Consider the following 25,301-nt stretch of genomic DNA (forward strand, 5'->3'; position numbering starts at 1 on the left):
CAGGTCAGGTAGGAGCCCATGCGCAGGGGATACTTGGGGTTCAGTATGTAACCCACGGTGCATGATTATGCAAACAAAGACACCACAAACAGAAATCCAGGTAATGCAGTGTATTTCATGTATATAACAGGACCAGCAAATAAGGGTAATATAGTCTAAGCAAGTAACCAGACTTATGGCAAAATAAAATACAGGTAATAAGTCTTTTGGCAGGGAGCCCGCTTGGAAGGGCGCGACAGACAGAGAGCCCGCTTGGAAGGGCGCGACAGACAGAGAGCCCGCTTGGAAGGGCACGACAGACAGAGAGCCCGCTTGGAAGGGCACGACAGACAGAGAGCCCGCTTGGAAGGGCACGAAAGGCACACAGCCCACTTGGAAGGACACAAAGCACACAGTCCACTTGGAAGGACACAAAGCAGGGAGTCCACTTGGAAGGACACAAAGCAGGGAGTCCACTTGGAAGGACACAATAGCAGGGAGTCCACTTGGAAGGACACAATAGCAGGGAGTCCACTTGGAAGGACACAATAGCAGGGAGTCCACTTGGAAGGACACAATAGCAGGGAGTCCACTTGGAAGGACACAATAGCAGGGAGTCCACTTGGAAGGACACAATAGCAGGGAGTCCACTTGGAAGGACACAATAGCAGGGAGTCCACTTGGAAGGACACAAAGCAGGGAGTCCACTTGGAAGGACACAAAGCAGGGAGTCCACTTGGAAGGACACAATAGCAGGGAGTCCACTTGGAAGGACACAATAGCAGGGAGTCCACTTGGAAGGACACAATAGCAGGGAACCAGGAACAGTACAGGTGCAGAGCCAACGCAGGAAGGTCCATAGACTCCAATACAAAGGCCCTGACTGAAGGGCAGGGCAGGTTCATAAAGGCAGGGTAATCCAGGTAACAAGGCCCAGCTGGATGTAGACTAGGGCTCAACCCAGGTAACAAGGCACACCTGAGTTCTGAGTGCTCCAGAGGGCGGAGGGTGGCCACTAGTGGTCGCAGATGTAAACACCACAGGTATAAAAAAGCCATGGTTCAGGCAGCGAAAACAAGTGGTTCCTGACACAGTGCCATCTTAGCCCTCAGCTTGTCTGTGCCACCTTTGCCCCCAAACAGCCTGCCTATTCCATATTTGCCCCCCAAATACTTACATATCCATGCTAACACAAAATCACTTCACGTTCACACACACACAAATGCCCACACAAGCACACATACACATTCATACTCATATACTCTTACATGTATACATTGATGTTAATACACACTTATACATACATTCCGTCACAATCACCCCTTCGTTGCCGCATGCGCGCGAGCAGAAGACTGCTCACGCGCGGCGGCGGCTTGCTAGTACCCCTTCAGTGCCGCACGCGCGCATGCAGAAAACTGCTTGCGCGCGGCGGTCTTCTGGAGATCCCGTTAACCCCTCCGATGCGGGTGGTCGGGAGTCCGATCACCGGCATCGGGGACGGAAGTCCGGAGCTGGGAGTCTTGCTTCTGCCGGGCATCGTATTGCCCGACGAAGCAGTGACTCCCAGCATCTGGTACTTACCCGTGCTCGGTCTTCTGCCTTTTTTCCTGCTTGTCCTGTAGGGGGAACGGCCAGTCTGCCTCAAAGGCGGGGTTCTGGGTTTTAAATACCCCGGATATGCTTTGTCTGGTACCCTGTTGTGGTCTTTGTTGCAGTTTTGATTCCTGACGTTTGTACATTTGATATCTCTGGATTTTTGACCTTTTGCTTGCCTGACCATTCTTTGCCTGCCGATTTTGTACCGTACCCGCTCCGTTGCTGACCCGGCTTGTTGAACTACCCGCTCCGTTGCTGACCCGGCTTGTTGGACTACCCGCTCCGTTGCTGACCCGGCTTGTTGGACTACCCGCTCCGTTGCTGACCCGGCTTCTCTGATTATCTCGTCCGTTCCTATCTTGTGTTGCTGTTTTGGCTCCTTCTTCCGTATCAGCTGTTCATACCCTTGCACCCAACTCATTCCTATTATTATCCGCTTACACCTAGCCTCCTCACTGTTGGGATCATCTAAGTCCCAGCTCCCTGTCACTAAGGGTTTCCTTTGGTGATTGGGTTCCGGGCAGAATAACTCCTGCGGTGTGCGCTATCGTGTTAGTGGTCGTGACACATTCTCATTCTAACATAAACTCATGCAGCCTCTCCTCGCTTTTGCCGCTAGGTCATTTGACGCACGAATGCAGCAGGGTCACATTATGTGGTAAAAGGGAGGCTGCTCGCACAGTGTGTGAGCATCCGAGTGGTAAGCTGCGGGCCCTTGGCACTTTAAAGAGGGCAAGAAAAACTTTTTGCAATTATGTTACACAGCTGGAAATTTCCTTGGTTTTCATGAAAACACCTAAGTAACACAACATTTTTGAACAGGAGTATGTATGTACAGTATATACATGTGATATAGTGCTCTTGATCCATAACAAAGTATTTATCAAAATGTATATTATAGTATGACCCATCTCCTTATGATGAATGTCTCAAATTCATACTAGTAAATAGGTGAGGGGTTTAAGAAATTTGCAAACCCTGTTTTTTGTTTTGAAGTTCTAAAGCTTTCATTTTTGTCAAGAACTTATTTTGGCAACAGGAAAATCATTGACAAACCGAAAATACAGTATGTCACATTGTACGAAGCAATCCAGAAAAATGCAGCACAGTCTTGATACTTGCATAAATAGCCTAGAGCTATCAATTCCAGAATACAGTGTTATCAAATACTTGTTTTATAGAAAGATAACATTAATGTTAAAAAGCAGATAAAAACATGTAATCGCATTCTCTCTCTAAGTATATCTATATATATACCTTGCCTTCTAGCTCATTTAAAAAGAGGCAACGCTTCATGGCTATGATGGGTCCTAGCATTCATTCTTATGCATAACAAAATATATCCATATCAGACCACTGATGTGTTATTTTTCTAAAGCTTTTGTTGTATTCAAGAACCAAGTGTGACAGCATGAACGTCACTGTATGAATAAAACTGGAAAAATGCAGCAAATTTTAAAACTTACATAGGTAGCCTAGGGCTATAAATTCCAGAACACAATGTTATCAAGTATTTCTTTTATAACAAGATAATGTTAAATATGTAACATGAGATTAAAAAATGTAATTGTCTCTCTCTCTCTCTATATATATATATATACTGTATCAGACTTCGGACAATTTAATTAATTTTCAGACGTGTTTTGTTTCCTGCCAAAGTTTGTTGTTGCGCACTCTCTTGGAGTACTTCTGCAACAGAGCCGAGCATCCGCGAACACCACGGGGAAAGTCTATTCCCCGTTCCTCCAATCAAGGAGGGGGTTATGCGGAGGCTCCACCCTGTTGCAGAAGCACAGCGAAGAGCCAGAGGAAAAACAAGAAGCAGTGCTGAGCAAGAAGCGGAGAAGAGCTCTCTCCATGTCTTTCTTACTACTCTCTTAAGTTTCTCCCCTTTCTCTGTTGTCTACCTCTTCTCCTCTTCTCTTTTTTTTCTCTTCTCGCCTATCCTTCCTATCTACTAAACCAAACATTTTAGCTGTTGCCTATCAAACCACAACAATGGCCATGCCCTTGACCACAGCTAGACACACCCTCAGGTGCAACGATGTCTGGAAAATGCCCCACCAAAAGTGCAGATCAGTCAGATCAGGTTGAACAAAGGTATTACAGTTGCCATGAGCAAAGTTCATGACCTCTGGATGTATGAGACATCTATGAAGTCATACCTTGCTTGACACAGAAAGCATAGCATTTGTGGTCCTGAGCAAGCACTAGTCATATCCCAGTACTAGTAGGATATGATGGTCTCCGTGGTAGTTACCTGACAGCAGTGTTACTGTGATTTAATGATTGACATAAATATGGCCCAGTTCAACAGTAGCTCGTATTCTTTCTTTTGAGTGTCAAAGGTAGATAATATTTGGCTATTTGAGGTTGTTAGTAATCTCCACTCATTGGAGTGGAAGTCACATATTTCAAAAAGCAATAAATCATTTCAAGTGTGATTGTACCATTTTTTCCATTTTTATGTGAAAATGATATAATGTAATTAATAATACTATGCTGTCCTGGTATGAATCCATTTATTTAACCATGACCAGGTAGAAACAACATTTGGTAATCTAATGTTACTTATCATTGAACATACCATACCATGCAAGTTTGGTGATTCTTTACTGGAAAAAGAAACAATTGGAACACATAGTAAATATATGCAAAGATTTTCATTGCCGTATGTGAGTCTCTTCTACTTCCTTTTTGTTTTCTGCTATAAATTCCAATGGCATAAATATGTTTCAGGATGTACCGGTACATACGTGTATGCTTATGCTTTATCCTCGTGCAAGTTTAAATCCCCTCACTGTATTAAACTATATCCAGGGTAGCTGGGAAAATGTCCACTAGTTGTTTTAATCAATATATAGATCTGCCCAGGTGCTGCGCAGTACATAAATCTTAATAAAGGTCTGGTGGACAGACCGCAATGTCAATGGCTTATTTATATGAATAAACCTATGGAAAGTTCCTGAAGGCCAGTGAGTACGTGCTTTTTGTGGACTATATAATGCTATTCAATAAACTGGGATACAGGCCTTACATCCAAAAAAGCCATTTATATGGTAAATTATGTGCAGTTATGCATACAATATGTTCTTATATATACAATCATTTATGACTTTTGCCCCAATATTTTATATTGTGATTGGCAGTTCAAAAAGCATCAAAAGCAGTCAGACTCCAGAGGTGATATTTTTTTTCAGTTCAATGCAACTCAAGTCAAGTTGAATTAAGCTGACGTGATTTTGCTGAATTGCATGCACATTAAGTTTATTGATAGTGTGAGTTAGTAATACTAACTGCATTTCACTCACAAACTTGACTATAAATTGACGGAAACGTGCGTGTTAGTGCATACCCTCCAAATAATCAACATGTAACACTATACATAATAGAACCTTTTGTTGTAAATGCACAAAAAAAAAAAAAAAAAGCTCCCTAGGATGTCATAGCCTGGCATTCAGCAGAGAGGATAATAGCAGCATCCTAGGTAGGTTGTGTGTATGGCTGGGGGTGCTGCCCTAGGTCTGCCATGGAGCAGCCACCAATAACTGGATAAATCCCCTAAGTAGACAGCACATATCATTTTAAACCTACTGTAACAATAAATCATATGCTCGTGTTGACAGCTGAAATTTGCTGTGTCAACACGACAGACCTTTAAACTAGTGTGACCCCCATTGTACGTAGCATGGATGTTATGTGATATCAAGTAGTTTTCTGGGTGTAGAAAGGTACAGCTACACGTGTCTTTTAATATGTGAATCATCACCAATAAGGAGTATGTTATACCAAGAGAGTAACACAACACCAGCGGTCTATTGTCAAACACAAAAAAATCTGTTGTTTTTTTTTTTAAATAAAGAAGCAAATTAGAAGTACTCTTTTAGTACATAGAATTCTTACATAGACAACAGCGCATTGTACCTGTGCATGTTCTCGCTGATGTTGTGCACATATACACAACTAGAATGGCGGTGCCATCGTCCCTTACATCACAGCTTACAATACACATCTTACAGTTACGTGGTGTATCATTTGGAAAATTGTTTTTCCTAAGGATTATTTTCTTAGCTGCATTTATAAGTGTTTATAATAAGACCTCTCACAGCATTTAAAAGCTCTATTACTAAGCAATCATGCAGCAAAACAGGAAAAATCATACCAATGGAATAATTAAAAAAAAAATTCCATTTATATGATAAACATCAAGTAGAAAACATTGTTAAAATGTCGTTTGAATTTCTAATGTGTATTATTTTGTCATCTTGGTTCCTGTGTCATTCAACACACTTCAGTATGTCTAACAACACTTATAATGTGAATTCTCTTGTTGCAAGCACAAACTGGGCAATTGGTTTAGAGGAGATATGACATTGTATTGTTATTAAAAAAACTTAGAGTCTGAAGTTTGAGCCCAGAGTGGTGTTTAAAAAAGCCTTTTTTATTTAGCAAAATAATCCATAATGACAGATCTCTTATTACATCATCATAAACGGTTCACCACTAGGGGGATTTTCAGAAAATAATCTATTAGTAGTTATTAATCTTGCCTCCATTCTTCTTCTTGTGATAAGACCATACTAATATCTGTATAAAAAAAGTGATTAGAAAATGAAGCATGATAGTAAATGTAATAATGTGGTAAGGTGAGATAGCAAAACAAATACATCATCTAACAGGTTAATTTAAATAACCATGTGTTAATGTATCTGTTTCTATGTGGAATATAAATTTAGAAATAAATTATACACAGATAATGTTGTATATCTCCGACTACAGCAGTTAAAATAGCATTTATAATAAAATAAAAAATAAAAACATTTAAAAAGGAAGTGCCACTTTCTAGAAAACTGATTTCTATAATTACCTCACTGAGTTGGATGTTAATGTCACACTCTGATGTTCAGTAGAAAATTTGTTGAGGGCACCACCCTGCTTCAAGACCTAAGACGACATACAACCTAAATTCATCTGTGACTTTACTAGCGGTAAAAGTGTGCGGGAGCATTTATTTAACAGGTGGCCACACACTAATGTATTAAACTGGTCTTAATGGCGGGTGGGAGTTGTCATAGGCAATTGGCCTACTGGGAATTTGCCTAGGCAGTACAGGCCTGCACCAATGGCTCTACTTTGTGCCAATCCATTTTCACCATGGATAAAGGTTCACCCAACCAAGACCTGTTTGTACCGTTGGCTTTTAAGCTTGATGAACAGTCCTGTGTCATTAGCACAACTCAAATCTAGTAAAAACATAAAACAAAATAGAATTTGACAGAATATATTTTCCACAATTTTCTTTTATGTTGTGAAAGCTCAAATCTTACTTGATTCTTGCTATGTCTTCTGTTAAGAACAGTCTTACGCCTGCCACATTTATGTTTGAATTCCATCACTATATAAACCCCTACCACTTCTGCTGCAAGACAATTCCACTTACATCCTACCCTCTCAGTGAAGAAATACTCATCTTACATCTAATTTCAACATCTGAGAGACTCAATATAAAATGGAATATTTAGTTCAAAGTAAGTAAGCCTTATTTTACTAACAATTTCACAATACAAAGTCCCATTCTATAATATTTAAGATATTATCAAGATTAGTTGTTATTAATGCCTGAAAAAGAATCTGCTCAGTAATAGTACATTCTTGTTGTTTTAAAACATCATTCACCTTAAATTTCCTGTTCTTCCAGTGGTAATATTCAGCAGCAGGTGAAGCAAGAACTGTAATTATCTGAATTCATGAGAATCAGAGCTTTGCCTTGAAATTCCTTTTCTAGACATATGTTGCCTCCTTCACAAAGGGATAACCCGCCCTCTAGTGGTAGGAATACAGTAGCGCACGTTAAATGGACTAAGGGATTTCTCTTAGCCCTGCCCCTGGTTCGCGAGATGGCGTCTCCCTCTCTGATGAAGTTAGATTTCCTTTCCAGCCTAGCCTTATCTTAGTCTGCACGTTGCCTCACGGTGACTAATACCACAATAACATTGTCTAAGGATAATATAAATTGAGGGCTGTTTACAAACTCTATGGCGGTTCAATATAAAAAGGGGTTGGAAAGCTGGATGCATCACAATTACTTTGAGACCTCTCAGGACTAACAGCCCCTGAATTTCTTCTTTATTATATTGGACTTTGGATACCTGCTTCAGAGCATTTAACCTCGTTTTTCTTCTATCCAAACTGGAGAAAGTCATATGAATATTTTTAACTTTTTATTATTTTTTTTTTTAAGGAAAAAAGGGAAATAACATAGGTATTTAAAATTATTTATTGACTTTATTTTTGGATTATCGTTTTTTTTTGGTAAAGAAATATTCCAGTCTTATAATGGATCTTAAAATGGTTATTTATATCCTGGTGGTTTTACAACAAGTGACTACGGAATCAGGTACGGTATTTTTTTTTTTATATTTAAAATATTTATTTTTATTATTTCCATGTAAAATATTTGTATAATAATTATTTCAGCTTGTAGCTACATTTAGGTTTATTTGTACAGAAATGACAACGTTTCGATGTCTGCGGTATTGGACTCTTGATAGCAGTTGGCTCTGTATGTTCAGATGGTTTAGGAAAAAATCACGAGTTCCTATACATATTCCGATATATACTCATATATAAATAGAATAGATCACCTATAGAATAGCACCTGCATACTAATTCCTATGTAAGTGCTTACATGTTATTGTCCAAGGCTGGTGTGATCACAATAAATATCAGGGTATCAAAGACTGATTGATATAGAATTATTGATAAAGCCTAGAATTTACCGTTTTTTAAAAAATAATTCCTTTATTATTATCATTATTATTATCTAAAATACTGATATCTGAACCGGAATGCTATTCACTCTTGACAATAATTCTAGAATCATTGCCTGATCATTGATCTTTACAAAGAGCGAATCATATCGACATGTATATATTTTAGTTCTTTAATGTTCCTGACAAGTGTGATTTTCACTTATTTTATTAAATAGTCTATATAGTCTATATTTCTGAAGGGTAATCTGTGTGATCTGCTATTCACGATTGCAGTGTAAACGTGTGTAATTAGAAAAAAGATACCATTCCGAACAAGATGCATCATTCCAATAAAAGTCTAATTATTTAACCACGTTAATCTTCTGTTTAGAAGCGATTTATGAATGCACTTGGCAGCTTTCAGTGATCAGCTGCAGTGAGCTGTAAGCTCGTGTTTATGGGAAAGGATTCGCATTATCAGGCTGACATATAGGGAAAAAAACTTGTTCTGGGTGTTACAGCGTGATCACTACATTTATAGAGTACATGGGATCATGGAGACGGGTTGATTGAGCTGGGATTGTGCAATGCTGTGAAATGACAGGGTTTGCACACTAGATTTGCCCTGGCTTGTGTGAAATGCTCCACACAGGTATGCAGCAAGGTGTGAGAACTGTGCACTGGGGGAATCAGAGGTATCAGTGATCAGGTACCTAGCTGCACCATCAAACTTTTAAGAGTTAAGAAGTGATAAGTCATAATCATAAGGTAGGGTGAGTAGTAATTGTTTTTGTGCTGGCTCTGAAAATCCAACTATACAAAGTGCGTACACTTGTTGAAGTCAGGTTGGACAGCAACAATGGAGTGTAACTACTACTGATAGACAGTGGGTTCAAGTTTTTCCTACCTGAGCTCTGGTATGGGGCTGGTTAAGCTGCTGTAGCCCGATGTGAAGCTCAGCACAGCATAGTGCACTTGGGGACAAATAGCCTCTGGCATCCCAGATGTGGAGGACTCCCATCATGCTCATCCAAACGGGGTGATGATGGGCTTGTACCTCAGAAGTTAACATGGCTGAAGATGGGGTTTGCTATGTGTTACACATTCCTGTACATTCAGGTAGCTATTAACCCTTTGGGATACATAGCCCTTTGAAAGGCTTATATCAGTGCATCAGTTGACTCAGTTCTATGTGGAAGCAGCCTATGCATGATGAGATCCCAGATACAGCACACCACTCACCTTGTGTACACTGCTGGCACACTATTCAACCCATGAGTTCACGTTTTTAGTACTGTCTCATACACACACTATCTAGAATGTGTTGACTTGCATAATAAGGGACTCCAGCTGCACCTTACCTGCCCTAGCATATTGACTACTGTCACTATTTACACCAAACAACTCTAATTGAATGTCAGTCTCCCACACACACATTTTTAAAACTTTTTTTTTAAAACCCAGGTGTCCAGCCCAACACTGTACTAATGAATATACCACTCATTATTCTTGCTTAATCTTCTTTTCTGTTCTGGATCCTTGCGAATACATTCTGTAACAATGTGTCAGTGCATTTGGCAACATCTCAGTGACCTTCATTACTGGATACTCTGTTTCTGGTATTTACAACATTAAATTAAATTGCTTCACCCTATGTTAACATAATGTAAGATGAACCATCACTATGTGACGTGCTAAATTCATCACCACAATTTGCTCGGAGGGGTATCTAACATCCAGTTGTTGCCCCTAAAGCTCCAGCCTTGTTTTCTCAATCACTGATTTCTATTCCATTCTGTTCACCATTGTGATAGTAAAATAGTTCAACATGGTGTTAACACATTCCTTGCTTTGTTCTTTTTTTCAGTATCAGGCAGTAGTATCTCTCTACCAGAGGAAGGGACTTCAGTTGCAGAGAAAGATTCACCCCAGTCCTCTAGCGCCCCCTGGCAAAAGCGCAGATTCAAACGCTGCTCCTGCTCCTCACTCATGGACAAAGAATGTGTCTACTTCTGCCACCTGGACATTATATGGATCAATACTCCTGAGTAAGTTACTTGCCATACACTTCAGTCACTCAGCATACCTCTACAGTAGCTAAAAGCACTTGAATCTACAGGGTTCTAAATTGAGAGTACATTAAGGCTAGATATTCATGCAAGCAAGAGTAGCGTTTGTAAAATATTACAATTCCGATTAAAGTTAATATATATTATTAACAGTATTTTCTACTATTTTGTAATATATTTTTTTCTGTAGAGAAAGGATGTTGAGAGAGGTTTGTTTGCTCCAAAATATGCCCTTTTAACAACCAATATTTTAATAATCCAATAAAATAATGCGGGGTTTACATAGCTAATATAAGGTGCTGGAAGCACATTACTGTATACTGCTTAGATACAGTTAAACAGCGATAATTACAATATAATGTGTAGCAGGCATTTTATATGGGACAAAATATTGACATAATGAGATAAATGTTCCAGATTGTGCAACTCTAAACCATTTAAAAGTTGGAATTGACAGCAGATAATGACCACTCGGCACGCCCTAGTCTGCCCAATTTGTCTAAGTAAAACTAATGCTTAGCAGTTATTGTGTTTTATGGCGATTTTATAACCCCCGTGCCTATCCCAGCATTTATAACTGCTATGCTAGATTTTCAGACAGGGTACTTGCAACAACACATACACAGCTTTCTGTGGATTTCTGATGAAGAACTAGAAATTCTAATGTATGTTGCTTGCAAAACTCAAGTTATGTGTGATTTACAGAGACATGAAAAGCTGGAAAAACTAATATTATATAGGATCTATAGGGCTTAGATGTGCTACCTCTGACTCTTCAGCCATTGTGGTTTATGTCTTCCATAATGTGCCACCAGCTCAAATTTTATAATCCATGGTCTTCAACAGTATTTAGCACACCATCATGGGAATTTTGGTTTTCTGTTAGCCTAAACATCAATGTGAGTGATGGTCCTCCACCCCAATCCACCCCAAATATCTTACTCTTTCTTATCAAAAGCCAGAGCAGATTTAAAAGTAGCAAGCAAACCTTGTCTCCCCACCGACAAAACCCTATTGCAACCTTAAGATGTTAAGGTTTCAAAAGTATTTTGGTCGACTTGACAAGTGTATATAGCACCAATTGCTTAGCACTGATAGTGTATGAAACTGTAAATATTTGCCTTGCTTCTTGCCTCTTAGGCATTTACAATGATATGCTCCTTGACTGTGATTGAAGAACCATTAAGAAGTTATTAATTAAAATACAGGTCACAGCCTGTGTAAGTTACTGGTATGCCGCTGTGAAACCAAGTCTTGTAATTTACAAAATTGTATGTAATTAAATGGGAAGAAAATAAAAGCTTTCAAGCACAAAGGTTATAGCAGCGTGCGCTGTGTGGGAAGCCTTGATTTTATAACATTTGCTAAGTACGACATTAAGCCAGGTATTCAGAAATGAAATGCGTATATGTTAGAACTGATCACATGAATTGACAAACAGCTGTGCGAGCCACAGCTTGGTCAAACGTGCCAATCATAATGATATATATATATATATATATATATATATATATATCAGGTTTCTATTGCCTCTGCTTAGTTAATTGTAAGTGTTTTTGCAAAACAGTAAATGTGATCATTTTTTATTTTTTTAGGAGAACTGTCCCTTATGGTCTTGGAGGACCTCGCATGAAACGCGCAGTGCAGGACACAGACAGTGAAACAATCCTTGAGTCTACAAACCGGTGTATGTGTGCCAGAAATACAGACAAGAAATGCTTGGACTTCTGCCAAACTGCAGGAGAACTCAGGTGTGTGCAAATATTCTATCTAAAGAATTTCTAAAGCTAACTTTCTGTACACCTGTAGCAGAGGCTTTCCTTATCTGGGAAGTATGTGTTATGAAAAGGTGTTTCTACATTATGTGACACAAGTTCTTGTTTTCTTTCCTTCTTTAGAATCCAGTCTTCTCATGGAATTGGACAAAAACAGGTTCAACGGGTCACTGACTGTGGTGGTCTCCATCTTGGAGGGCTATGCATCCAGAAACTTCACAGAAACCAAAAACTAAAAAGGTGAGAGGCCAGCTTATATATTTGCTAAACTCTATAAATAGTGCTTCTTATGTACATTGACATCTCCTATGTGCATTATAAACTTAATAGGATTGTTATGCCTCTCCCAGATTAATCAACTTTGTCACATTAAGTGTTGTCTGAATCATTCGGAAACAACCCTAATGTGAAGCTGCCATGTTGGTTCTAATGGAAAATTATCATAACTTCTATTTATTTTGGGAGTCTCTGGTGCTCAAATGATTAACGTGCTAACATAAAAATGATTCATTAAAAAAAATTAGTTCCATTAATTGCCAAAAATGGTCATTTGTTCAAAAACAGAATTGTCACATTAGCCAATAAAATTGCATCACAATACAAAATGGCAAAGAAGCGTCAAATTTTACAAACTAAAATAGATCATGTGTGGTCTTACAAAATGTTACTATTGGATGAATGTGAAACTTTTTTAATTGTTGAAATTGTTTGGAGCTCTTCCTCAAATCTGCCAGACATTCATTACATTTTCTAAAAGCATGACCTTGTTTAAGGATTCACCAACTGAATTATCACCCCAATAACATACAATTATATTTGATATATTATGTAAAGATTAACAACATCTTGATATTGTTATATTGTCAGGATTATAATGTTTAAAATATCTCATAATATATTTATATTTATTTTTTTACAGATCTGAAGAAATGAAACACTCGATTAAAAGCTCATTTGCCTTTGCTAGGCTTATGAGGAAGCTTAACGAAAAGAAAGATGAAACACATCAGTGGACACACAAAAAGAGAGGAATTTGGAAACATATTAAGACAACATCATAGTAGTAAATAGATCACTGATATTTGAAAAATATGCATGGGAGGCATTGCTGTCAAAGAGCAACTTGTCCTAAATTCTACTTGATGGTCCAAAGCATGGGAAACAAAACTACACCTTGAAAGCTGGCAATAGGATTTCAAGCCTGATGAGTCTGTGTCTAATACTATAAAATAAATATTATTCTGGGGAATTTAGCGCACAACTCTCCAGATAGGAAGTACAATGTCGCTGGAACATTTGCTCGGAAGGATGGATTTTAATCAAATGTTGAGTGATCAACCAAACAAGCAGGATTTAGAAAAAAAAGACACTGACGATAAAACACTGGAGCTTCCGAAAAAAAAAATTCAAACCTTTATCTACATACAGGGATCCTCATATGAGGATTTCTCTGCATTGCTAATGGACAGTGGACATTCATGCATACGTGTCTACCTCAAATGCAAAACTCAGAAGAGCTTCCATTCTTTGCTTTAATTTGGCTGAAAAACACAACTTTTGTCTTAAAACTTTACCTTCTTTATCAAAAAAAGTCACTGGAGCTAATCAAATCCTTGACAAAGACTTCTGGTTTGTTTAGTGGCTAGTTGGTGTAGTCATGTCAAGACACAAAGAGTGGAGTTGAGTTTGGTAAATTACTTACAAACTGAAATTTGGTCAAATGTAGCAGCAGTAAAACTGCTTGCATACGAGTAATTTGCCGTTTCTTAAATAAATTTATTATTATGAATATTTTTTAAAATAAATATTTATATTATTTTTAAAGTGACTATATTTACTGTGTTAAATATACATTGGGCAGGCCATATTGGTCTATGCATGTTTACTGTATTTCTGTATGAAAAAAGAACTTTGTGCCTTGAATGGTAACTATGTTAAAATAAATATTTTATAACCCTATAGGCTGTATACTGTACTTTTTTCAGGTAATTTTCAAAGGGATACAACACATGATGACTTTGCTTGGGGTGACAAATTATTAAGGCTGTGGTGCATACATGGTTTTGATTTGGCAAGAAATACCAACTACTTCAGTCCCCTTTGGGGAAGTCTACAGTGATTTTTGGATTAATTTTGTGACAGCTGTGTCTAATGTCACAAGTCGTGTTACTGTTGTTTAGTTCACATTGACCTAATAGTAAAGACTTTATTACTCATCCAACCAAATCTACCTGGGATGTTTCAGTTAGTTTCTCCCTGTCTATCTGTAGCTCCAGGTGCATATGGCCAATCAACCTTGTTCTATGGTTCTCAATATGCCTAAAAATCTTGAAGCTATAATTGATTAAAAACTGTTTTAATAGGATTCCTTCTTCGCATTGGCTAATCCACTTCATTCCTATCACTCTCTATTCTACCTGCTGGGTATTATTATTATTTTTACTATTAAAGTAGCTATGTCTCTGGACACACCATCCGAGGATTTGCCGGAAGCTCTGCCATTTTGCGGTCACGTCCTTGACCCATTGTCCACTAACTGCCTATGAAATGTCAGCAACACTCCTTCCTTATTTCACTACAAGTTGATTTAAATGCAGTTTGCAATGAAATCACAGCACTTTAAGGTTCAGGAAAAAATATTAACTGAGATTGTTCTATCATTCTTGGCCAATTTGCTTATTGGGGCAAGAGCATCAAACCTTGAAGGTCACAAGTCTGTTCGAGAAGGAAGAGAAGTGCTAGAACAAGAGGTCATAATCTACAGCTAGATGCTTAGATGTAATGTAAGGAAGGTTTACTTTATTGAGAGGGTGGTAGATAAATAGAACAGCCTCCCATTTAAACACGCATGTGATAGATGGATAGATAGATAGATAGATAGATAGATAGATAGATAGATAGATAGATAGATGGCTATCCTGAATAAAAGACAAGATCAAGAACTGATTATGTTTTGAGTCTTTACATCACAAAAGTTAGGCAGACTATATTGGCCATATTGTTCATTTCTGCTTTATTTTATTTATCAACATGTGATTAGACTATTTAACTACAAATCATTTATGGATATTCTTGCATCCTCTTGAAAAAAATTTGAATTTTTATTCCTTGAGGCTATAAATCTATACTATTAACTTTCTTCCTAAATGTAATCTGTGTTCCCATTGCATTTTGTTGTACAAATGCATTAATAAAATGTATTGAGCAAATGTATAAACATAATTTTATATGACATGCAAAACTGTAAATAAATTCCCTGCAACTACAACAGAATTTGTGATTTCTAGAAAAATACTTAACCTTTTAAGTGCCAGAGGGCCATTCAATGCAATCTTTAATGATAGCTGCTGGCTGCATAGTTAGACCAGTTATGCACATTCTTTTCAAGTCCACCTGTATGAGCCATATGAGTCAGAGAATCACTGCCTTTTGGGCATTTTACTGTACATGCGCAAAGGCAGATCTTCAGTGTTCTACACATTCTGATATTGGCACTGCAAAATATACGGTACCAAGATCCCAGGTCATATTTTATTTCTTAACTGAAAAAGAACTTGTGATAACAATGCCTTAATTTATTCTTACGTTATATATATTACATTTAGGATGTTCATATACACTATATGGAAAAAAAGTATCAACACTGCATTTACAAATAGGCATACCTGGGAACTCTCCGGGTTTGACACAGAGATCTCCGGGTGAAGCACCACTTCTCCAAGTGGTCAATACCCGAATCCTCCGGGTCGCAGGGGTGTTTCCCGCCCCCCCCCGTCAGCGTGACTCCCACAGGAGTCAGCAGGAACTCCGACTGACGTCAGCGGGACCGCCCACCATCGTCAGCGGGACCATCCGCTGACATCAGTGGCCAGTCCTGGCCACGTCCCACAAGGAAGGCTCTTGGTAGAGTGAAGAAGTTCCTAGGCATGCAAATGAGTCGTTCTATAGAGCTCAATGAATTCAAGTTCAAGCATGGTGCTGTGACAGGATGCCACCTTTGCAATACGTCAGTTTGTGAAGTTTCATCCCTGTTATGGTTTCTATGGCCAAGGCAGCTGCATGCAAACCTCACATCACCAAGTACAATACGAAGCATCAGATCAAATGGTGTAAAGCACCACTGGACAATCTCTGTTATAATCTCTATAATTTAAGAGTCTTTAAACACACACCTGCATAATTTTGAGGGAACAGGAGAAAAATGAGCTGTCACTTTTGAAGTAAAACCCACCATTACAGTTTTACTTCTCTGGAAGTAAAAAACGATTATTGAGAAAACGACTCCCTTAATCATTATTCCAAGAGAGATACGAGCTCCACTGATGATGCCTCAGAAGACCAAGACATATGCGTGGATTTATTGTTTCTTGTAGAAGTAATTGAGATCTGGACTGTAAGTATGGACAGTTTCAGCCTGATATTATGATGGAGAATTTTCTTAGTGGCACAAGTGAACCTTAACATTTTTGAAATGCTCCTGGGTGGGGAATCACCAAAGGGCACACTATTATGATTTGACATCTCTCATCTGAGAAGCTTGCAGAAATGCTTGTATAATGTGATTGGAAACCTTCCTCTATTTCATATCTACAGCTGTTTCCTCTATGTTGTTACACCTACAGAACACTATCGCATGCAAAAACCTTCTAGAAAACATTATTTTGTGAATGTCAGTAAGACAGATTTATTGTGTCATTGGCTTTGTAAGCACAGCTGTGGAATTCTTAAGTGGCAGTCCAAGAGTATGGTTTCAAACCTCTACTTGGATTTGTTCAGTGCGTGGAAACTGGAAATATTTCTTTGTATAAAGACCTGTTACAGGTTCACACAAGTGAAAGAGCTATGGTGAACATTTAATCATTGTGCACTGTCCCAGTTTACTTTAGTAACATGCTGTATTTATGTTTGGAAAGCTTTCATTAGTCGCCACAACATGCACATCTACTATATACCCATGGAGAGCATGAGAAATAGAGGAATTTGTAGGGTGTTAAGTATTGCATACATTGTAAATGACCTCAGGTTCGAAAAGTTCCTTATTAATTTGGCCTGAACTTGTTCCACTGCTTTAGTGGGTGTTGTCCAAATGCCACAAAGCAAACAGAAAACACGCAAGGTGAAATTCTCAGTGCAGACACACCTTGGTGATGCCCTGTAGGATTTAGAGATGACTGTAATGTCTTTAGTGACATCATAAGAATTTCTTTTTTTCATAACACACAAGCATCTAATTACCAAATCCTAACATTAGCAAGGCCTCAGTTTGTGTGAAAAGGTAGGGTTTATGACTAGAAGACATGAGTTTAAGAGGAATGTATGATAAACACCTACAGTGCATATTAACCCCACTGGTGTCTGTATGATGGGAATGACGAAGATGCATTTTTAATGTTAATATGAAAGAAAAAATTACATTTTTTTTCCACATTTTTTTATAATATAACAAATATTGGTGGTTATGTACATTAAATATCATTTTGGAGTCTGAATAGCAGTCTAAACAAGTTGTTTTTGTCAGGATAAAGTCCATGATAAAAGGTAAGTGTAATCATCCAGTAGGACAGTGAGAAATGACAGAGTCAAATGGGAGTTGTATGACAGCTCAACGTGACATGGTGTTGCTGCTGTCGTTAAGAAACAGTTAGCTAACAGATGAAATCTATCATCTTTTGTTGACACCACTACAATAATCCCTTTACTCTATAGATGAAAGGTCAACCTTATCATAAAAGAAGAAATTTCAGCTGCAGACAATGTGACAGTTGCATACATTTGTTCTAATTGTACATATTTTAGATGACAAAGTCTTCTTACATTTAGTTGAAGGATATGTATTCAAATACTAATGCAGGTGAACGGCTGCCCCTCCTCACACGTAGCGTTTAGAGGGCTCCCTGCAGCTATTGTGATGAAAACATGTTCACACTTGTGACTTTGAGAGCAACATTACCTTTAGTAACACAAGACCACCAGCAACAAAAACACAATAGTTTTCTCGTGGTACATTAGATCTATATCAACAGTAAAAATATGTATAGTGTAAAATTATCTAGTTATATTAAAAAAAAAGATTATTGCTCATATTAGGCCATTTCCTTCTAGTAAAAAAATAGATACAGTGTGTGCAATGCATCATGGAACTACATGTTTTCTGCAACATGATAATGAGCCAACAATAAAAAATGCATGTAATTTATGATTCATGAATCTCCTATTTGTATGGCTAGCTCTATGTATAAATTAAAATTGTAATAAAAGGGATTTATTGCTTGCCTATATTATACATACCTTAAAAGTGTCGCTTTGGGAAGGGACACCTTCTGCGCCAGTTCTAGATAATTCTGCAGAAAGGGCAGGAAATTATATTCGTCCAAAAATGTATGGACCAAAAACAAAACGAAAAAATCATTGGAATTGTTTTTGGTCCATTTGCACAAGTCTAACTATTAAAAAGCCAAAAGGATCAGTTAAGATTTTGGGTGTTCATGTTTTCATAAATAATAAGTTAAGGTTGTAAATCTGTAATTAATTTATGCAGCAACTACTATATACTATATATAAAAAAAAACTATGCAAAAACTGGTAAGGGTCTCTATGGTGGCCCAGCTTGCAGCATGAGAGAGAAGCTGTAAAAAGCTGCATGTTTCAATGAGCGGGTAAAGTCACAGGCCAAGCAGATGGAGCTGTTTGAGGGCCACATTAAAGATCATACCAACAGGATACAGACAGAGCCGCTATCAGGAAGGCACAATGGGGTTGGGGGGCCCGCTCTGGGAGAGTCTGCAAAGTTTTGTCTATTAAAAGAACCCTGCGGCAGCTCAGCCTAGCTCATGATGCCATGGACCTGGACCACCAGTTGGAAGGGGCTGGAGAAGCCTGTGACACTTCAATGACAACCCCGCAATGGACCGAAGCCCTCTTGTAAACGTGATCCAAGAGCGGCAGCAAGGTTGTTAAAACCAGGTAAAGAAAATTGCAGTGAAACCAGTGTATGACAATTTCTTATGAGACCCCAGTGCCCTTCTAGTTCCTGAAAAGCTTGTCTGTGTCTTTTTTGCCCCAAGCAGCTTGTCTCTACAATTCTTGTCCCCAAACAGCTTGCCAGTGCCCCAAAACAGAATGTCTCTGCCATCTGCCGAACACTTTGTCAGTGTCCCCAAACAGCTTGTCTGTGACATATGCGCCCTCAAAAAGCTCACCTGTGGCAACTTTTTACCCAAGCATCTGGTCCCTGCCATCTTTGTCCCCGAACAGCTTGTCAGTTCCCCCTAACAGCTTGTATTTGTCATTTTTGCCACCAAAAAGCTTGCCTGTGCCATCTGTGCCCCCAAACAGCTTGCATGTACTATCTTTACCCCAAAAAGCTTGTCTGTGCTATTGTTTGTCCTGAAGCAGCTTGTCTGTGCCATCATTTACCCTAAACAGTTTGTCAGTGCCCAAAACAGCTTGTCTGTGCCATTTGTGCCACTAAAAAAAGAAAAAATGGTTCAGCACTCAACTCCCAGGAAGCTGGGTGCTAGCAGGAAAAAAAGGGTCAGCATCCCCATCCCATCTGTGCCACTAAACAGCTTGTCAGTGCCCCCAAACAGCTTTTCAGTGCTCCCAAACAGTTTGTCTCTGCCATCATTATCCCAAAATACCTTGTCAGTGTCCCCTAACAGCTTGTCTGTGCCATCATTTCCCTCAAACAGCTCACCTGTGCCATATTTGTACTCAAGCAGCTTGTTCCTGCCATCTTTGGCCCCGAACAGTTTGTCAGTTCCCCCAAAGAGCTTGTATTTGTCATCTTTGCCACCAAACAACTTGCATGTACCATCTGTGCCCCCAAACAACTTGTCTGTGCCATCTTTTGTACCCAAACAGCTTGTCAGTGACCTCAATCAGCCTGTCTGTGCCATCTTTGCCCTCGAACAGCTTGTCCATGCCCCCAAACAGCTTGTCTGTGCCATCTTTGCCATTAAACAGCTTGTCGGTGCCCCCAAACAGTTTGTCTGTGCTCATCAAGATGAGTAGGAGAGAAAATCTTGGAGGTTTGGGGAAGGAGTCATCTAGGGAGACCATTTGTTTTGTAGGCCTAATGGTTTGGGGTTAGTTTTAAATTATTCAATATTTACCTGCTCAATAGAGCATGTAGACTGTGGGTTCTCATTATTTAAATACTTAGACCAATTTCTGCTTCCAGTGAGGTTCTACAATTTAGAAATCATATATTAGACCAAAAGATGATAAAGATGAAATCCAGCATTTATCAACCTACAAGTTTAAATATCTACAGAATATCTACCGATAATATGCCTTGTATGATCAGTGCTGTCAACTATATATGCACACAAAGGGACTGCATAGACAACCTGAAAAAATAAATCACACAGCTATGGTGTAAATGTTACCCAAAGGCCTTGTAATCTTTACTCATCAAAGACTTTATTTTAAAATACATTTTCCAATAAAATGCAGTTCTGGCAGGGACTCAAAACCTTCAAATCAGCATAGGGTAATAATAGCCCCCTCCTCACCTCTTACCTGCGCTTCCTTGCTGACAGACAATATAGGATGAGTTTGGAGAAGAAAGGTCTACCAGTGGCACTGGAATGTGAAGATTGCAGTGTGGGCGGCAAAGAGACAGGCAGGCCAATTAAGGTCTTTTTACAGGGGATTACAGTGTTCAGGACAAAAGAAATAAGTGCATAATTTAGTTTTGCTATTTTGTCTTTTTGTCATATACACCTTAATAATGTGTAGTAATAATAATAATAATAATAAAATATAAATGCAAGGTTTATATAGTAAGTGTGAACTTCCACATTTTTTGCAGAATTAAATTATTTGAATACAACTAACAGGACCTTATGGTTTCTATTTGTCAGAGTAGTTATTTTAGATTGTTTAAATATTAACCTCATGGAAACTGAGATCTGTGTCTCAAAGTGGCAGGGCTAACCTGAATCAGGTGCTAAACATAATGAGATGGAATAATCACGTACATGCCAAGAACTGACTTACTATGTAAGTTACCATAGAAAGCAAGTGTTGGGGTTTTTAGATTTATACTTATTTTTAATCAGTAAACACAGATACATTGTTGTTTTGTGTGTGTATGCAGGGCCGGCCCTACCATGGAGCAGAGTGGGCACTTTTGAAGAGGCGGCACTTTGCCGCCTCAAGCGGCTTTTTTTTAAGCGGAGGAGAGAGAGGGGGGCCAAGTGGTTTTCGCTTACCCGCTCAACGCCCCTCGCCCTCCTCTGCAAGCCCTCTAGCTCGATCTCGGTGCCGGTTTGTAATGCTGAGCGCTGGAAAATGATGTCATTTCAGGCGCTCAGCAGTAAAGCAGCACGCACCGTGGCAGAGCAGGGACACTCGCCGCAGGACTGCTGAAAGGTAAGTGCAAGGGGCGGGTAGGGTAGATAATAGGGAGAGAGGGAGGGAGAGGAAGGGTAGATAATGACCCCTGGCGTAGGCAGGGGGGGCAGCATTTTAATCTTCGCCCCAGGCGGCATTATGTCTTGGGCCGGCCCTTTGTGTATGAATCCTAAAAATGTAGAATTTGATAGATCTGCTTTAAACAGAAGAAGAGGTTAATAGAAATTATGTATTAGTAGTAGCATTTTATATTATTATTTAAAAGCAGCCCTTTCCTTTATATGTACTGGTATATATATATATATATATATGTAGGGTATTGACAAATTGAGGCATAAGGTAAAGAGTGCTCCTGCATAATCCTTATATAAGAACAAGGCTATACAGTAGAATACACATGCATTAATAAAACAGTATGATGACAGTACTGCGTATATATTTTGTATCTCATACTATAATATAATATTTTCTCTCCATCTCACACTGGTAAAGTGTGTTTTACAATTATTACATATTGATCTAAATCCATCTGTCATGCCTTAGAAACACAGCTGTAAGCAGCGCTATCACACCCTGTAGTGTTGTACCTGCCTGTTTGATCAACTATGAAAATTAGTATGAGTGACAGGTAAGTATGAGTGACCAATCAGATAAATAACTTGGTGCTATTTTAGTAAAAGTTATGCTCGGTATATCAAGTAACAAATACTGGCTTTTTGTTTTGAACATTTGCTCCCAAAAACATCTTACTGTTAAATGTTTTTCAGAGTAGATAAAACCTTAAAACCTCTAAAAACCTTAAATGTCTGCCTAATAAAAAAACCCTGCTTCCAGTGGATGCAGTAGGAGAGTTTTAAGTGCACGAAAAAATGTTGCTGTACTCTGTAACAGGTACATTAAACTTGTGCCAATTTCGGCAATTCGTACAAATCTCCTAAAACAATACCACCCACTCCCACAAAATGGAAGAAAACAAAGCAAAAAGTGTTGCATTTGTAGGCACTTTTACTCACACTCTCTGAATGTCTCCATTCCTTCCGTCGACCACTTACGCATCTCACAACTCCGCTTCTGTGTCTTGCATCTTCTTGTTCTTCTTCCTTTTGTTCTTCTATTTTCTCTCTTTTCCTTTTTCTCTTCTCTTTTCTCTCTTTTCCTTTTTCTCTTCTCTTTTCTCTCTTTCTTCTTCCGCATCTCCGCCAACATGATCTCTAGGCAAACTTCCATAATCAGGCGTGAGGATGTCACCTGCAGTGGTGCCTTTTTGCCTTTAGATCTCGTGTGAACTTACCGTAAGCTCCACCATTTTGGCGCAAGTTCGTCGAGAGGTTATGGTGCAAACGAACAAAGATCAGAATAAAGAGAGGATTAGTGGAAGGTGACAAGAAGATGTGAGACATGGAAGCAGAACTGCTAGACAAAGAAGCAGAAGTGGGCGGCAGAGAAGGTAGGGAGACAATCAGAGAGCATGAGAGTGTTGTACCTACCTGTCCGGCCGGGGTCCCACGGCGTTCCTCGCGCACGTCCTCCTCGTGTACTGACGTGCACTCGGCCTCCCAGCCACTGACAGCCTTGATCGGGCTGCCGCAGCATATCAGCGGCAATCGGAGAGACGATGCGCCGCTACATGCTCGCGGCGCCCGACCAGTACCTCTTCTGCCTGTGTGGCGCTTCCGCGGAAGTAACACAGGCAGGAGGTTTTGTTGTTTGGTTGCCATCGCGACAACGCTATTTTTGCGCCGGTCGCGATGACGTCATCTTACCTGCTCTCCCGCCATTGGCTCTATTTAAACTTCCTGGTCCTATGTTTCCTTGCCCGTTCAACGAGTCCATATATTTGTTCTCAGGGTGTTTGTTTCTCTTGTGCCTTCTTATTGATTTTCACGTGTACCAGACCTCGGCTTTCGTTCTTCTGACCTTGATCCTGTGCTGCCCGCCCCGACCTCGGCTATTGTTCTTTGACTTCGCTCCTGTGCTGCCTGCCCCGATCCCGGCTTGTTTATCGGATATTCTCGCCATTCCTGCATTGTGGGTCCATCACCTGTGGTGACTGATCCGACGTAACAGAGAGAGTGTGAATGAAAATGAGAGAGGGAATGAGAATGAGAGAGAGGGAGTGAGAGTCAAAGAGTGAGAGTAAATGTGGGCTTTGGACAACAAATTTTGTTTCCATGCAAAACAAATGGGCAGGAAACGGAATTCGTTGTGCGAAAAAAAAATGGGCATAGAAAGAACCGAAAATGTGTCCGAATAGTTTTGGGCCCATTTGCACATGTCTAGGGTATATAGGCTTAAAGATAAGCAAAATAGGAAACTTAACAGTAGTCAGCAGTAGCCATACCAAATTTAAATAAGCCTACCAATATTCCACTCTAAAATCTAACAGTTAATATTAAGTATATCTCTTATACGCAAATAGGTCCTAACAAGTCTTATTACTGAGTTCCGTGAAGTTGTAGGACAGTAACTAATTGACTTAATAAGAATCTCTTACAACTATACATACTATACTATGTCACGACTTGAGACATTGTTATAATAATACATTATTTGCATAGACATTGTGGGGGTTGTTTGTAAACATCTGGATGCAAATAGGTACATAGGATCAATCATACCAATTGAAGCAATGCTTCTAATTTAGTTTAGTCTTTTTTTAAATGATGGTTTTATCTTGAGCTGTGATATTGCTATTTTATAAGTCAACTCGTTCACCATTCATGATTTCAGGAGTTTTAAAAAGAGTTTAAAAAAAAAAAAAAAGTGACAGCTTAACAATGATTATGAATGATTATGAAATCTTTCTGACTGAATAACCTTTAAAATGGGAAACTGAAAGACAGCAAAACTGTTTGCAACCAAAATGACATTAATGTTGCGTGCAGATGAAAAACTAGGTTCTGAAGATTAATATTTACTTAAGACAAATGTATACTGAATTTTACCTTTGCTTTCAAGATTTAAAATTTCAGAGATTTATTGCATTGCTATTTCTTTGTCATATTTTGCAATCACCTTTTAATCCTTTTAATTGTACAGTGGCCCAAAGGCAAAGTCACTTAACAGAACTTGTCCATCTTATTCTGTGTGGTAGAGATCTGTGCCAACTTCTGTTCTAATGTTCTGTAGGGTGTGGACCTTGTCAGCAGGAATTTCATCCAGTGGCTGAAAGGTGAAGATCACTCATCGGTTTCTTTGTTAACTAAGGATTTTCCTACGTTAAGGCAGGTATTCTCCTTTTTCCTGGAAATGACAATTTCACTTATCTGATTACAGATTTATATTCATTTCCGTATAGCACTGATATCTTGTCAAAGTTACCGATTTTCAGAGTTCCCATGATCTATGTCCTTCAATATTCTTTTTTGGATTTTTTCAACAAAATGTAAAGAAATGACAATGGGATTTCTTGCGCGTCGGAGAAGCTATGATTGGCATGGGTGAATTGTAGTGCAATAAAAATATATAAAGAGTATCACCACCCATCGTAGCAAATATAAAAATAAATACAAATATATACTCCTTAATGCACAGGCACTGCCCAAGGAAAGCACTTTCTAATGCTTAAAGAGAAATTAGGTTGCATACACAAAAGACAAATATTTAAACTAAGTAAATGTGTACAATCATGCTCTCACAAGAATAATAGTTCTCCCAACACCTCTAAAAACGTGAAAGCAAAATGTCATAGTATCACAGCAAAAAATCTAAAACATAGGTATAGGAGACAAAATGTGCAAATAACACAATAAATATATGAAAAAAGAACC

The 25,301-nt window shown here is 38.9% G+C and overlaps 1 protein-coding gene across 1 annotated transcript; it reads left to right on the forward strand.

The window, feature by feature from the left end:
* Nucleotides 1–1,439: 1,439 nt before the first annotated feature.
* On the forward strand, nucleotides 1,440–13,232 carry LOC149302699 (endothelin-1-like). The gene is made up of 5 exons (XM_089482318.1): nucleotides 1,440–1,569; nucleotides 10,195–10,375; nucleotides 11,992–12,147; nucleotides 12,295–12,411; nucleotides 13,091–13,232. Exons 1-5 carry the CDS (start codon nucleotides 1,440–1,442, stop codon nucleotides 13,230–13,232), a joined length of 726 nt encoding a protein of 241 aa, XP_089338444.1.
* Nucleotides 13,233–25,301: the final 12,069 nt, after the last annotated feature.

This window comes from Sceloporus occidentalis, unplaced genomic scaffold, assembly GCF_023333645.1.
Source record: "Sceloporus occidentalis isolate IW3139 unplaced genomic scaffold, rSceOcc1.0.p SCAF_18, whole genome shotgun sequence".
Taxonomy (NCBI): Eukaryota; Metazoa; Chordata; class Lepidosauria; order Squamata; family Phrynosomatidae; genus Sceloporus; species Sceloporus occidentalis.